General features: G+C 31.1%; 1 protein-coding gene and 1 long non-coding RNA gene across 2 annotated transcripts; both read left to right on the top strand.

Moving 5' to 3' along the window:
• The first annotated feature begins 3,017 nt into the window (after positions 1–3,017).
• Positions 3,018–3,957, top strand: LOC142623716 (uncharacterized). Its single transcript, XR_012842194.1, has 2 exons — positions 3,018–3,157; positions 3,634–3,957. It is a non-coding gene; the product is annotated as an uncharacterized LOC142623716 (long non-coding RNA).
• Positions 3,958–5,130: 1,173 nt separating this feature from the next.
• Positions 5,131–15,347, top strand: LOC142623777 (bidirectional sugar transporter SWEET17). The gene is made up of 6 exons (XM_075797234.1): positions 5,131–5,320; positions 5,427–5,463; positions 5,590–5,800; positions 5,907–6,068; positions 8,236–8,355; positions 14,888–15,347. Exons 1-6 carry the CDS (start codon positions 5,287–5,289, stop codon positions 15,044–15,046), a joined length of 723 nt encoding a protein of 240 aa, XP_075653349.1. The 5' UTR covers positions 5,131–5,286; the 3' UTR covers positions 15,047–15,347.
• Positions 15,348–17,091: the final 1,744 nt, after the last annotated feature.

The following is a 17,091-nucleotide window of genomic DNA, read 5'->3' as shown; positions in this document are numbered from 1 at the left end:
ACCAATGAGTATATAGTTAAGGAATTCTATCAAATACTTTTATGAGTAACCCATAGCCAATTCAAATGTAATACTTTCAATTCGTCACTTACATTTAACCATATCCTAGAATGATTGCTCTTCCAAGAAATTGAGTAATTCTACATCTACAATATTTTTTCAACAAATTCTATTTAGTAATCTATTATTAATTCTAATTTATGTTCACTACTAACACGAATTTTTTTAATTTTTTTTACTTAGCATTACTCTAAACAATTTCTTTTGAGTAATACTATGTACATAATAATTTCACAAAATTTTAAAATTAGTATAGCAAAAAATTTAAATTAGTGATTGTGATGAGCTCAAATGTGAGTTGACATGTTAATTTAGGAATATTGTGAAATTATAATAACGTTTTATTGTCTCCATTGCGTTACTAATTTATATATTTTATCTATTGGCTACTATTTGGAACCTAATTAATACTCTTATAGGATTAAAAATATTCTTAATTATTTAAAATTTGGGACCCAGTGGTTAATTGACTAAGGTTAATAAGCTTGTTCTACAAATATCTAGGTCTACACTACAAAAAACGCGAGCTATAGCCGCGTTTTTTGGCCGCGTTTATAAAAAAAAGCAGCTATAGCTGATCTATAGCCGCGTTTTCAAACGCAGCTCCAGCCGAATAATTTTTTTTTTAAAAGTGGGTCACTTGAGCCATAATATATTTAACACTCTTTGTCAATTAAATAAATTACTAAGGGTGACCTTTTCTTGTTCCACACAAATTGGATAGTTTTATTAAGCTAAATTTATAGAATTACGCTATTTTCATTTGGTTAACTGTGCTAGTAGTGATGGATTTTAATTACCTCAATAAGTAATAGGCTAATCCTGTAACAAGAATGCTTCATCACAATTTAATTTGGATATTCGGGAACTTGGAGAGAATTGCTTTTAAATTGAGCAATGATAGGGTTAATATTGGCTCAATTTTGTGCCTTAACTTGCTACATGGAGAGTTGTAATTAGCGAAGATATATCAGTGAGCTAACCATGTAAGAACACATTTTCATCAATTGTGACACAATGTGGTTATAGCTGGTGGAATTATGTCCTATCAATCTTTTATTTCAAAGTTCAAAGTTCAGACCTATTGATCTCTACAAAATTATAATTATATATATATATATATATATATATATATATATATATATATATAAAATCTTATGTCAAAGGACGTCAGCAAATTGGCTATGTGAATATAAATTGAACACGTAATAGAAATATTTAGGAAAATCTTGGCCACCATATGTGCGTGTATAGAGTTTTAGATAATGTTTGAAATGAAGTGAAATATGATTCAAAGTTCAGACCCGCTCTCAACAAAATAATATATATATATATATATATATATATATATATATATATATATATATATATATCTTATGGCAAAGGACGTCAGCAAATTGGCTATGTGTATATAAATTGAACACGTAATAGAAATATTTAGGAAAATCTTGGCCACCATATGTGTTTTTATATAATCTATGACATCCGCTCTTAATGATCACTTTTTATTATTAGATCAAGATAATGATTACTCTTTATCATCAGACCAAGACATTAATCAGTTTTTAGCGTAGGCGGAGATTGAATTTCAAATCTCTTATATAAGTATCAGAGACTTTATCAATTGAGCTAACTAGATTCTACTGAAGAGCAGTAATTAATATATATATATATATATATATACACACACACATATCCAGCACATTCCTACCACGTTTTTCTCATCTCCTCTCCTCTCCTCTATGGGGACCATCTGTCATTAACGTTATGATGCGTCGTTGTCATTGGGGTCTATTTTGTAGGGACGCTTGTTAATTAATAATTCATATAGCAAGTTGGTGCTATAATGAAAACAAGGAAAATTATCATAAACAATAAAAAGTTGCTTTGCAAGTGGGAAAGCATGCATGTGTTCATAAAAAAAAGTGGGAAAGCATGTGATTCACGCCTCAACCATGTATAAGATGAAAGTGAACTTTTTATGTCCTATGTAAGCTAAGCGCAGTAAACCCTTATGTGATGAATGCAAAAACTTTCATTTCTTACTCATGTGAGCCAATTTGTGCGAGGAGCATGTAATACATAGGGAACAAATCTTAGAAAGTTGTGGTCTAAATAATCTATAGTGTTAGAACGTTGTAAACTTTATTGTCCACTTCTTTTCATGTGGAATGCTTGAATTTGAAACTCCTTTTCATTTGTTAAAGTATTCACATCAATTTGTCTAAAAATGTATGTTTTTAATATAAGAACTTACATTTTATTATTTATTTTACATAATTACTTTTCAAAAAAACCCACGTTAGATTATTTATTCTAAACTCTATTGCATTAATTCATTAAAATATAAATTTTTCTTAATTTATACTACTATTTAAGAAGCTTCCCTTATTTGAATTTCTCAATTTTTATGTCCAAAATACCCCCAAATCCATTTGTTTCTAAGACTTAAATTATAGGGTTAGACATGTAAAATTAGTAATTTAAAGAGTCCTAATTTTTAGCTAAATTAAAAAAAAAAAAAAACAGTTTTTTCTCTCACCTCCACATTTCTTTCTCACATGAATTTTTCACTTTTTTTTTAAAAAATTTTTATGGAACATTTTATCTTTTTTTAATTAACAAAATCATTTTTCCCCTTTTTTTAACCGATTAGATTTACCATGTTTCACTCCTAAAAAATTGCTTTTAATTTGCCAACCATGTTTTCCACCTATACAATTACTAAACTCAATTTTTTTTCCCTTTTTCAACAAATTGTAAACCAAATTCATTATAAAATACATTTTTCATCAGTTTCTTCGCAGTTCACACTTTCTCCGCTATCCACTATTGATCAGTTATTATGCAGTTATATCGCAAAATAACTGCACTTTCTTTTCTAACAAATTTTTTACATAAAAAAATGCACTTTCTTGTCATCTCTTTTTGATCTTTTATCTATTCTGTGTTTACGTGTAGAGAAGAAGAGACTGCCAAAAAGAGATTTGGCCAATGGGGAGGGAAAGCAAATCCTGGTCATTCTTCTTTATTGCCATTTTAGAGTCTAAATCTAGAGCCATTATGAATCCACTCATCTACTTGACTTTTGTAATTGGTAATGTCCTCTCACAGAACAACCTCTTTTTATTTTTTCTAGTCTCTTTAATATCTATTTTCTTTTAATTTTGCGATACTGGTTCTACCTTTTTAAAAAAAAAAAAAATTTGCTCTAATTGTTTCACTTTGGTGCAAATTCTTTTTCAAAGTGTGGAAATAATATATATTTTTGTCTCTTTTTTTTTGGTGGTTATCAGTTTGAAACTTTGGACTAATTAGTTGATATTGTATAGTATAGATGATGAATGCATTCCCTAATTATTTTAAGTGGTACTCTCTTTTCCTCCTATTCTCTTTCTTCCTCATGCATGTTTGATTGTTCTTCATTTTTTTTTTCTTTTATATTTCTGCATTTTATAATTTGGGGAATGTGGTGAGTTGAGACCGTTGCTTTTGTGGTTAAATATGTCTTCTAGGTGTTTGTAAAAAATATTTTGTTTGCAAATGTCTAAAATTTTTCTTATTATTTCTCAGGTGAGTGACCCATTTTTAAAATGAAGCCAACGTTGTCTCCAAAGATGTTGAGCCCGGGCAGTGTTGTAGCTGATTATCAACGACATGGTTGTTAGCATTAATAACGGTGAGAGAGATGGAAGGGAATCAGTGATGAGCTATAGTCATTGGAGTAGATAGTTCTTAGTTTTTAAAATTTATGTTAATTTTTCAATTTAAATTTGTACTACTATGAGCATTCAGTTTAGTTCTCAGAGTTACTATTACAGTATTACTCCATTTGGAATTTGGAAGTTTGATCGATTATTTGATTTTGCTATGAAATTCAAGGCATTTTTTTTTGGTTGCACCTACAGTTTAGCTATGGTTGTTGGTCTATTATTTGCATGTAGAGAAGATGATTTTTTTCAACTATGCAGATAGAGATTAGGATTTGAAATCAAAATGTGTCACAAAAATTCACAACTTTTTTAGAATATTATAACAATGAAAAATCAAAAGATAAGAGAGTAATATTACTTTTGAATATTAACATAAAGATAGAAATTAAGTTAATTGCCCTAATTTTACTACGTCTAGGTTAATTGCATGCCCAAATATTTACCTTAAATCAACAAAAAAAAAAAACCATATTATTGGACAAATGCATAAACCTAAAATTGGTATGAATGAAAAATGATGACAATAAGCTTTAAAAAAAAAAAATAGGAGTAATATAATGCCTCATCACACGCGTTTCGTGTGTGCGATGAGGCTCTTCTTTTTTTGGTTTAGTATTATATCTCAATTTGACATTTACATTTTTTCTCACAAAAATTGCACATTTAAAACTACTAATTTGGTAAAAAATGTCATAAGGCTAGCTCTAAAAAATGAACAAATCCACACGAACATATGATTTCAATACTATTTTAATATTCATTTTTTAGAGATATGGTTTTTTATCCCCAACTTCATGTTTCAGCACGTGATTATTAGATTATATTGGAGAGTGACAAATTTGGGAAACAAAAAGAAATATCTCAATGAAATGAAGTAGCTATCATAAAAATAGAGAATCTCATCATCAGGTAGACTATGTTTGGTTCAGTGGAAGGGGAGGGAAGAGAAGAGAAAGTTAAGGATATGAAAAAGGAGTGGAGAATTAAAGTATTTTCTCATATGTGTTTGGATATGGAAAGGAAGAGAAAAGAAAAATGTGAGGTATTTTACATTTTTACCCTTTTAAATTATAAATTAATTAGGATAAAAATGTCATTTAACAAAAATAGACAAAACCTATTAGAGGTATAAGAGTAATTTTAAGAGAAAAAAAAATAATGGATTCCATAAAAGCCTTTTCCCTCCCATATTTTTCCTTCTTTTTGTTTTCCTTTCTAATCAAACATTTCTTTTCCTTCCTCTTCTATCAAACCAAACAAAGCCATAGTTTTTAAATTAAAAACAAAACAAAAAACGAAAAATCCTACTAATCATGTGGTAGCATTTCTTCGCATCCTTGTCAACTAAGCTACTCCCAACTACTGAATTAACGCTTTTCAATTATAGAGAATTTGTAAAAGCAAACTTGGTTCCCCTCTCTCCTTTCAACTCTCACCTCTTCCCCTAATAAAAATCCATCCATTCTATAAATCTTCTCTTTTTTTCTTCAAATCAAAAGCTCCTTTGTTTGACATGGAAGTAGTAAGTTTTTCCATTGGTGTCATAGGTGAGGAAGCATCTTGTTCTATTTCTGTATAATGTTAGTTAGGTCTTTATTTTATTTTACATGCAAGTAATGATAAACTCATGTGGGCTACTCCTTAATTTTGCAGGCAACGTCATCTCAGTGCTAATGTTTCTTTCTCCTGTGTAAGCTGATAAAATTTCTAAGCCATATTTGTATTCATTCTCTCTCTCTCTCTCTCTCTCTCTCTCTAAAATTTCTTTCTCAGTGCTTACTGTAATTCAGTATTAACATTTGAATGGTGAATTCAGCGGAACATTTTGGCGAATAATAAAGCATGGCTCCACAGAGGAATTTGAGAGCCTTCCTTACATTTGCACATTGTTAAACTCAGCCCTATGGACTTACTATGGAATTATAAAGCCTGGGGAAGTACTAGTTGCCACAATTAATGGTTTTGGCATACTTGTTGAGACTACCTTTGTTACCGTATTTCTTTTATATGCTCCGGCAAAGTCAAGGGTACGTAATAATATGTTTTTCGTTGCTAGTAATATATGACCACAGTTTGTGAATTTATCAAATTTATCACCATATATATATGACATTAAAATCTGCAAAATTTCAGACCAAAACTGCCATTCTTGTTGGGATCTTGGATGTGGGCTTTCTAGCAGCAGCTGTTCTAGTAACTCAGTTGGCATTGCAAGGAGAAAAGCGTATTGATGCGATAGGGTTCTTGTGTGCAGGTCTAAACATTTTAATGTATGGCTCTCCTCTCGCCGCCACGGTAAGAGTGGAAAGCTTGATCATCTATATTTGTTTTGGCTTCATAGGCTAATGTTTCATTTCATCAATGTTTACACCAAAAAACTGGATTTATTTGATTACTGATGCAGGTCAACTAATTAAGCTTAATCGGAATTTTCCTGCTGAACGTGATATATATTCTGTTTACTCTTTATCTTTTTGTTTATTTTTACTGAGATGATTAATTAATTTGTGCTGATCAGATGAGTGGACTGAACAATTTAACACAAACGAACATCTTCTGCTTAGTTTTTGAATATTTTTTTCTTTTTATTTGCAATTAATGGGAAAGTCTAGTCCATGTTAAGTAGGACACCGCGGTCAGAAGGGACAAGGGATGGGGTTGTTACCTTTTATTTTTGGTCCCTGTGAAAGGTGACCCGCCATGATTAATTATTGGGTCTGAGTGTTAACGTGACCACAGAAATGTAAATAATATACGTACTATAAGATGATATTTTTTTAAATTTTGGGGGCTTGGCCCCTACCCCTACCTTTGTGCGTGTCTCCGCAACTCGCTCTTAATAGAATATTTTAAGAAAATTTTTTATTGAAAAATAAAAAAGTAACTCATTTTTTTAATAAAAAATTTCTTAAATTTGATGAGAGCATATATTAACCAAACCTGTTTACAAATGAGTTTTACTGTGAAGAATTTTATAACTTTTTTTTTTGAAATAGAAGAATTTTATAACTCAATAATACTTATAATCTGTTCTTATTTTTTTAAATCAATATTCAAGTTGGTGGCTATTGAATTATTTATTTAAAAAGGTATATCATACATAGTGAACTCGTTCTCCACGTGAGTCATCCCCACTTTTCTTTGTATTGCAAGCTCTCTCTTATATGATCACCAAGCATGATGTCCATCATGCTAAATTCACGGAAGACCCTGTCAACTCACTTTTCCTTTCTTATTATTATTCTTTTTTTTTTCCCCCATAAAATTTGTACTATCACTATCCAACAACGCCTAAAGATTTAAAGAACACAGTCATGACCAAGTAGTTGTCTAACTTCAAAAACAGCTAACATGGCAGTACTGTGAGTATACAGTACTTGAATGATTTTATAGGCAAGGCTTGACAAGTGCACTCACAGGATGGCACGGGCGTGTTGTGTTCGTTATACTGTGCGCACTGAAATGCTAAAAACAATCCAAACCCTAAAATTATTTGTATCCTATTAGTAGCTAGGACCCTTTGTGACAGCAAATAATTTTTAGTGCTGAAAAAAAACAGTGATATAAGTTTACATGAAAATAACAAACAGTCAATTATTTTGCCTTATAAGTAAAGACGGAGTCAAGATTTGAAATTTGGGGGGCAGTTTTTTGTTGGCTGTGTGTAGAGCTTTGGCTTTAAGCTTTGCTGCTTAACTGTTAAGGGGTTTTATTTATTTAATTGTATGCGTTTTTTATGTGTGTCTTGCTTCTTGGTACGGACAAAATTATTTTATTTAAAAATATTTAAAGGCTCTGGCTGTTTGTTTAGGATAAAATTGGTTTATTAAGCTTAGTTATTTTTAGCTTTACTATTGATAATTTTGTTGTTGGGCTAATTTTTTTGAGCTTGTATATTTTGTTTTAGATTTTAGATCAAGTTTTTTTTTTTTTTTTTTTTTTTTTTATGGCCTCTACAAGGAGGAAAATGCTAGAGTTATAATTTTTTTACAAATTGTTAATGTGGTGAATGGTTATTGGTAAGTTAAAAAGTTATATAAGTGATGGGTCTAAATGCGAACCAATAAGAATTTACTACCTTAGTAGTTTGTAAAAATGTTGTAGAAAATTTTGTAGCTACAACATTACTCGTAAAAGAATTAATGATATTTTTAAGGGGGGAAAAGTGTAATTTTATAGAACAAAATTGCTAAAATTTGTACCTATATAATACTAGTATTTTAAAAAAATAAATAAAATTTAGAGGGGTCATTGCCCCCCTTGGTCCAAATATGCCTCCCGTCCCCGCTCAAAGAATAGTTGCAAAAATAAACATGGAAGTGATTGAGGTGTTAGAATAACTCTTGCTTCTCAGCTAGCTAGCTCTACCCAAGCTTTTGTGCACCTGAATAGATTGTGAACAATTCTTTGTTTAAATGTGATAGAGAATATTAATTATGTATTGTTATTGTGATTTTTTCAGGGGACAGTAGTGACAACCAAGAGCGTGGAGTACATGCCATTCTTTCTCTCATTTTTCCTTTTCTTGAACAGTGGGACATGGACTATTTATGCTTTGCTCGTAGGTGATTATTTCCTTTTGGTAAGTTCTTCCCTCTATTATATATGATGTATAAAAATGAAATGTTTTCTAGTTATGTTCTCTGGTGATTTGAACTCGGCCAGTAAGGGTTAAATTACTGGCTTTCTATAGAAAATGTTATTTGATGTCCATCACCATACCTTAATTAATCACTACTCGATCACTATCACCATAAGGTGAGTCACAGTCCTCATTAATTAAGTACTGTTAAACAAATACCCTTTTGGGGGAGATCAGTGGTACTAGAGCTAGGAGCCAAGGATTTCTTGTTTGGGATTAAATTGTGGTATTAATATATTACTTAATTAAGACATACTCCCATACACATACATATAATACTTGCTATTTTTATATTAGGAGTAAGTCATAATTTATTAAATATATTATATACAAAATTATCAACTTTGATATAATTAATAATTTTTAAAAGAAAGGAGCATATACAACGGTTGTCAAGTTTAATATTAGACATCTACAAAAATATCAACAAAAAGAGCTTGGTATCTCATATAAAAGCTATACTCGATGATGATCTTTTATGAAAAATAAAACTCATATTTTACCATCATCATCATGAAGTTATTAAAATTTTCATTTTTGGTATAAATTATAAAATTTTCAACTGAAGTGAATGAAAAATTTTAGTGGAACCATTGAAGTATTTGAAGACATAAATGATCCAAAATTTTAACAAATACAAGAACATAATTGAAAATAAAATTTGAAATTGAGAAAACAAAAACGATCTTCTCTCTGTAACTATTAGACTAATTGACAATATATATATATTAAAGAACACACGCTACTGAACTAACTCAAATATTGAGTGGGGTGGAATTCTTATTTTTGTGGGCTAAATCTTCAAAGTTTTTAATAATTATATATACTTTAAAAGAAAATTTCCAAATGTGTTTTTTCTTAATGCAATAATAATTTTTCCTATGAGGTTCTTAATTATTTTGGTCGGGAATATGCTTTAAAAATTCTGCCTAACCCTATCTGCCAGCTATACATATATATATAGTTTCTCAAAAAAAAAAAAAAAAAGCAATATATATATATATATATATATATTTTTTTTTTGTTGAGAAACAGCAATACCTATATATGAAATAAACCTTGGGCGATTGTGACCGTGGACCTATATCTTCGCTTTAAATATCTTTGGTCTTTGGATGGCCCAACAGTCATTTTTTTTTAATTAAAAAAAAGAAAAGAAATTGGGAAGTTATCTTTTTTTTGTTTTTTTTTTTTGGTGTGCGCGCGCTAATAATTGGGAAATCATCATCGTTATTAAATTTAAAACTCAAATAATAATAATAAAAAGTTACTCCTACATCATGAGCAATAAGAGCTTCCATTTTAAGAAAGGGCTTTGAGCACAGATTTAATTTCCATTCAATGTGCACATTGGCATACCTTTTTAAAATCTAGAACTTTCTTTCAAAAATCTAGAACTTTTTCAAACTCCAGCTTTTATTGAATTTTTTTTTCTAAAGGTTTAATATATATATTTATAAAAGGGAGAGAGAGAGTTAAACGGAAAGACTGAAGAGGTATTTGAACCCTAAATATCTTTATTAAAAACATCAAGAGTACCAACTAATTGAGATACAAATGAGAGTTAGAATAAGCAATTAATATAACATAATTCGTGATGCAAGGATATAGTGACAACTTATATAAAACCACATGGGTGACATGTGTCATCTATTTGGTGTATCAAATTGTCTTTAATTTATTATTATTATTATCCAACAAAAGTTATTTATGGAGTTTTGTTGTAGTTGTTACAACCTAATAATCTGTTTATTAGGTAATGTAAAGACTACCAAAAAGCTGTCTTTGTATTAGAAATTTTCTATTTATTATTGTAAGCTTGTTTACTCTAATCCACTATAATCACCAATTTATATCAATGAGAAATCATTCAAAACAAAAGAGAGCGTTTTGATTCAAAATATTTTATTTGCAAGTGTATCGTGCTTTGAGGTTGAATAATTCCTTCTAATAACCAAGCATGTAACTTGGTTACATTGAGTGACATCCTTGATTAGTAGCATTGAGTGGTATTCCAACCTTCCAAGGCTATCCTCTTTATCCTTAATTAGATTGAACTAACCCAATAAGTCATGACATATACCAATTGGGAGTCCTGGGACCATATATTTAACCTTTTGGATTATAAAAATCATTGTTAGACCTATTAAGGCCTAAGGCTGGCTCAAGCCTACAGTAAGCCGAAACTTGTAGAGCAAGTCGTTTGATCACTTCACTTGTTAGACAAGTAATCTAGTCATATTATAGTTAGAACATAGTTAGTCTACAGTTTCTCTCGCACAAATACTTTAAGTTGTACAATTTATGAAAAAACTTAGATTTTAACATTGTAATCACAAGTAGTTAAAGTTTAAGTATCAACATGTATCCTAATTGTGAGGGTCCTTTTTTGGACAGTACCTAGGCCCAAGTAGAAATAAGGATTCTGGGCCTTTTACTTGTTGTTTGGTGGACTGGGCTTGGTTCACCGTAACTAAATGAGGCTGATTACAAACTAAGTTGTGCACAAGTCACATAAAGCTTCTTAAGGCAAAAATACGATTCCTCCTAAGTAATAAAATATCATTATAAGTGTTTTGGTGACATAAAATGACATTTTACTCTTATGAAACAAATAAAATAAGTATTCATAATATTCACAATGAGAAGGAGATTGAAATAGAGTATTTGAAGCTTATCTTTTTTTGTGTAAACATTTAAAAGAATTCCATCACTTGGTACCCTAAGCGTAATATCGTGGTACCCCGGACATGATGTCGTGGTACCCTGGACATGATGTTGTAGTTCCCAGGGGTACTAGACTTGTAAGAACCCAGAATGCTGATTCTCTGACCTATACGATCTTTCTCCATGCTTATTATGCAATAGAGTTTTATCATTTCCTTTTACCTCTATAGGTCTTGCATAAGAATACACTATACAATACACATATCTTCAAATCATTGTTAGTTTCTTAGATTAAGATATACATTTTAATACATATACATATATGTAAATGAATTTCATGAGAATGATTCAGCCACGAGGATCCTGACCCCAATTCTCACAGACTTAGTGCTTTTACTGGGTAAAATCATGTCCTCTAAAACCTGAAAATGTGCATTGGGCAGAGATTTAGCTTATTTAGGCAATTATAACTCAAAATAGGTATTTGACTTTAGCTATAAATACAAGATTCATTCTTGGAAAGTTAAATGAGTGGGTGGATTGCTCAATGTACTTGATGACAGTTTTAGTTGAAAATGACAATTGAGAGGAAATTGTGGGGAGGTGTCATGCACATGGGGGAACTGAGTTTTCCATTGGTTCATGCATTCCAAGCAAATATATGAACTAAAGGAAAGCTTCGGGATCCTCCTTTCACCAGAAATCACTCCCCTACCGACCAAACTACTTCTCCCTTACTATTCACTCGGGATCCTCTTTGCTGCATGTCCTCTAACCGAGATCCTCTTCTTTTTTCTTTAGTATTATTATTATTATTATTATTATTATTATTATTATTATTATTATTATTATTATTTCTTTCTTTTTTCTTCTTTTTGAGATTTTGGGTCTTCATGGTCCTTTTTAGCTTCATGAATTGAACATTCTTTTGTTAAGGCCCATGGTCTTTCCTTACTTTTCATGGAATAAGCTTTCTTGTGAAATTTTGGTCTTTAACACTAATTTAATGGAATTGAAATATTTTACTTTTAATTTTAAAATTTTTTTGTTCAATATTTTATTGTGAGAAATTGCTTTGTTTTTTATGTGGGCGTGTGTGAGGTTATATTTTGGAGTAAAATTTGATGAGTAATTAAATTTCTCAATTTACATTTATGTCCTTAGATGAGTTGTGCACTTTCTTCTTACTCACAAGAAGGTTCTTGAAAATGTTGGCCAATAAGAATCTAACCCAAAAATTGTTTCACAAAAATAAAAAACAAAAAAGAAAAAAGTTGTGAGTGTGTCGAATCGTTGATGACCAATTTCCCTACTGAATTTAATCTTTGTAAGTCTGTCTCACATATAGTAGATTCTCAACTTTTGTCAACCAATATCCCATACAGCCACATACCAAAACATCTCTCTCTCTCTCTCTCTCTCTCTCTACCAAAGTCAAAATTTGAAATTAGATTACAACTTTTTCTTTTCCCCAAGCGTCACATCTTTTAAAAAATTAATATCTTTTTGTTTTTTTTTTTAATACAAGATAGAATTTCTATTCTAGTTTAATCTAAGTGTACATGTGTGTGAAGCTCACTTCTGAAGACTTAAATCTCGACTCTTGCCCGCCACACCTCACAAGTATTTATACTTATGAAGTGACCATTGCACCATAGGTGCGCAGTGTTTTTGTTAAATTTTGAATTTCAAACATCATATATGATTATCTTTATGAAATTAATTCTGGTTTGATTAGTATTAACTCATTGAGTTATGTGTTGAATTTGACTTTATTGTTAAGTGAAGTTGGAATAATGCATTTAATAAATTAGATTCTATAGTTTTACACTTCAAAATTTATTTTATTTTATTATTGTCATATTATAATTTTATATTGTATAATGCTTTTTTGTTAAAAAATTATTTGATAATACTTCTTATTTGTAAAAATATATTTTGAATTAACAATGTCATAGAGTGAGTTCCAGTTAGCTCAGCTGGTATAGTCTCTAATGATTGTATAAGTTAATCCCTGCCTACACCAAAAACTGATTGGTGTCTAGGTCTAATAATAAAGAGTAATTATCAAGAACAGACGTTATAAGTTGAAACTCTCTAAAAAAAAATGTCATAGAGAGAGAGAGAGAGAGAGAGAGAGAGAGAGAGAGAGAGAGATCTTTTGATAAAAATTTTATTAGCAATATAAAACATATAATAGAAATTTATATGAAAATCTCACAAATCAATAAGAAATTTATCAAAAAAATTTAAAAGATAAAGAAATAATACAATGAAAAGAAAAAAAAAATCATAATGACGTTAAGCATTTAATATAGTTTTTTTTTTAAAATATAAAATATTTTTCAAAATTGCATGTATTGTTTATAAAATTTTATTAATAATTCTTGTTAGAGTTGTTTTTGCATAAATAATTTTTTTATTATAAAAATTGATAAAATAGTTGTAGGGGCATTGGGTCTAGTAATTTACCAAGGATGGCCCAACAAAATCTTTTGGGCTAGAAACCCAAATCCGAGGACATCAAATGATCTAGGATTACCTGAATGTACCTCATAAAGAAATGCCAAGTAAAGATATGATAAACGAATGACCAATTACGTCAAAGGAATAGATTTCGTTCTCGGATTGTTAAGTCGAGGTCATAGAAAGAGAGGTTTGGAGTCCCAGGACTATGTTATAAGAAATCCTATGACTACGAGAAGACACGACATATGTGGAGGACAACAGGAAGAGCGGTGGAATATCTAAGGTGAAGCTGCTACCACCGCCCATGCATTAAAAACTCTGTGATTGACATACTGACTGCAGAGAGGGGAAGATGGGACCTGAGCATGAGGTTCGGAACTTAGTCACTGACTCCAGAGGACTTTGGGGAAGAATTGATGGGACAAGTATCCAAAGCCAGTATTACAACCATGAGGTGGAAGATGATGAAGAGAAGAAGAGGAAGTATAAATAAAGGGGAAGACCTACGAAGAAAGGGGAGGCTTTTTTGGTGAAGTAGAAGGACAATAGTATATGATAATCGATAATTGTATCCAACCTTAGGAAATACTTTTATAAACTATCCTCGGATTGTGTCCGAGGAGGAGCTTTCAGTCATGCTCTTAAAAATAACTCTTTATTTCGTGCCATTGGGCCTGGAGCCCGTTCTTTTCCTTGTTATTTAAACCATCATTGAAATCTAGATTACAAACCCACTCTCTACAAATTTATTGTAAAAGGGCCCTTCAAGCCCATTTCCTTTCGGTTGTAGATTGAGAATTTGAATTGTGTCCTTACAATAGTATTTAAGATTATGTAAAAAAAGAAAAAAAAAGTGGATTAGACATATTATTAAATGAAAAATAAATGATAGGAAACTTTGTGTTCAGACGTAAAAGTAATTTTGTATCTTAAAAGGGGAGAAAGGATTAAAAAATTATGATATATATATATATATATATATATATTTATTTATTGGGTCTCAACTATTTTGAGCAAGCCTACGACACAAGGTCAAAAGTAAAGATGTAATTGTTTCAACTATGGCCTCCTTTTCTAAAATGGACGTCTCATTTCTATCTCATTGAATAATATATATTGTTAGTGTGCATACTAGCGCACAAAAATTGATTGTATACCCATTTTGGCGGGTTTCGAGTGCAAGCTCAATGGTATTGGCACTATGTCTATTTGTAGTGTGATGTGTCTGTGTTTCGAATCTCATCTCCTCCCTCTCTCACTGTTTACCACTTGAAAAGAGAACAAAATAAAAGGGGTACTCTAATTAATCACAGTAGAGTTTGATTTTGTGGTATAGGTACCAAACGGGTCGGGGTTTCTGCTTGGAACAGTGCAACTAGTGCTTTATGCGATTTACAGAAAACCCAGGCGATCCAAAAATGATTCAGAGAGATTGCAAGAAGAATGGCAACATGAGTGCCTCATCTCATCCTCAAGTCATGATCAATCACATTGAAAGAATGTTGAGTGGAGACTGTTATTGTGACACATTAAATGCTAGCCCTGCTTCTCCTACCCATATGAGAGTTTTGTGGTGTACCTTTTCAGCTTCATACAAATAAAATTGGTGGCACTTTGCTAGAGCTCTTTGGTACTCTACATGTCAGAAGTTCGAAGAGTTATCAATCTAGAATTGTGTGAAGAGGCTTGTCTTACTTTCTGTTCTTATTTTGTTTCTGACTCTATATTTTTTCATACCAAAACTTTGAAGATGAAGAAAAGAAAGATTAGATCATTAGAAGAATCTGCTTATCAAAGTGAATTGGCTTGCCTTTCATAGAATCAGTTTGTTTTGCATATGCACTTTCGACTTGTATTTCATAGATTCAAGCTGAGTTGATTCTGAGGTAATCATAACAAATTTTTCATTTGATTTGAATAAAATTTGGTTAAATAAATGTTCCTGTCTCAATATTTATTCTTGGAATAAAAGAGTGAAATTGGCTTAGAATTATGAAGTAGTATTGCATTGAGTTTCTCCTCATACCAACATAACAATTCAACGAAGAGAACAAGGTAAGGCTAATGTGTGACCTCACTCATCACTCACCACGAGAAATTTCTCCACAAACATTTTCCAATAAAAAACTGGTCCAGTTGCTGTTGGGCTGACCTAAGCCCAATTCTAACATTAGTGGGTCTTGGAATGAAATCTTCGGAAAGGTGCTCGGCCTTAGATGAAAACTCCAATAGTCTTACCCGACCTGAGTTGGGCTTTGAATTATTTTTTATGGAATCTTTATGCAATCTTCCAAGGTTATACAAATATATATATTTGCTTGCTTAGAATATGTGGATCGGGATTTGAGTCCAGAGTTTTTCTCATAGAGAAAAACAAGTAGTGCCAATGAACGACAAGACTATTGGTCAAATAAATTATTTATTTATTTTTATGTACACATGCATTTTCATTAAAATAGAGAGACTTTACTCTTTTTCAAAAACACAAAAAAAAAAAAAAAAAAAACCCAAAGAAATTAAGTTAGAAACCTGTGGACTATTTTGAATTACACAAATTCATTGTCTTTCATAAACCATATCAATAATAGTCATCTTTACCCTTTGTGGTAAGCCCTTCAAAGGAGGTACTTTTTCTTCTATTAATCTTGACAGTTATCACAACTTACGAGTCCTGCTCTTTTGGAGTAAAAAGCATATTCGATACCTGTTAATCAGAAGGATATGTGACCAGTTATGACCCAATTCCAATAAAGAATTCCTAGCCCCAGCACTTTCTTTTCTAGAATCTCATACCATTGGATCAGATAAATTACCATTGGAACTCGTAATTGTTTAAATGGCTCAGATCAACCTAATAAGCACCCTTTGTGGGATTCAACACATATTACTTAACCAATTAAACCAATCACATATAAATGTTTATTAAAAAAAAGTGCAATGGTTATTTACATTTGCCCAAGGAACTCATGCTGCTAGATTAGATAAAAATGCAATTAGACCCCAATACGGCTTACTACCAATTTTAGTCGATCATTCAAATTTAAGTCATGGAAGTTTCTTAATCAATTTAAGCGCAACATTCATCATGGATAAAAACAAGCATTAGATAAACAACATTGAACAGCTCACACACACATAGACAAGTATTTGTCCACGGAGTGAAAACCCATCAGGCTAAAAACATCTAGGAGCACAGCAAAATCAACAAGTCCTCTATTGAATGTTGTTGTGGTTCATACGTTACTCATGTGACTTCTCGTTCACCACATGGTCAAATTTAGCATAGGAAATTTGAGAGGTAAGAACTGGAATGCTTGGTAATGGTTTTTCTTGGTTTTGTGTAGTTGTCTTCCTTTTTGGTAAATTAGGGTTGAATTTTCGTATATAGAAGTGTAAGGTTTGAGGCATGGTTGGCTACAAAAAAAAAGAAAAAAGAAGAAGCTATGAATGCCCAGGTCTGTGCTTTCCTTAAAGGGTTCACTTGATTGTAGTCTCACAAATGATTGACGATCCTTTTTGTCCAATTTTAATTTTCAAATT

Source organism: Castanea sativa, chromosome 2 (assembly GCF_040712315.1).
Source record: "Castanea sativa cultivar Marrone di Chiusa Pesio chromosome 2, ASM4071231v1".
Taxonomy (NCBI): Eukaryota; Viridiplantae; Streptophyta; class Magnoliopsida; order Fagales; family Fagaceae; genus Castanea; species Castanea sativa.
The sequence above is the reverse complement of the archived record's forward strand: the minus strand, read 5'-3'. Positions and strand labels throughout refer to the sequence as shown.

Coding starts and splice junctions, on each gene's coding strand:
- LOC142623777 (XM_075797234.1), top strand. CDS start 5,287: ATGGAAGTAGTAAGTTTTTCCATTGGTGTCATAG. Junction 5,321..5,426: donor TTTTTCCATTGGTGTCATAG/GTGAGGAAGCAT, acceptor TTAATTTTGCAG/GCAACGTCATCTCAGTGCTA. Junction 5,464..5,589: donor CTAATGTTTCTTTCTCCTGT/GTAAGCTGATAA, acceptor TGGTGAATTCAG/CGGAACATTTTGGCGAATAA.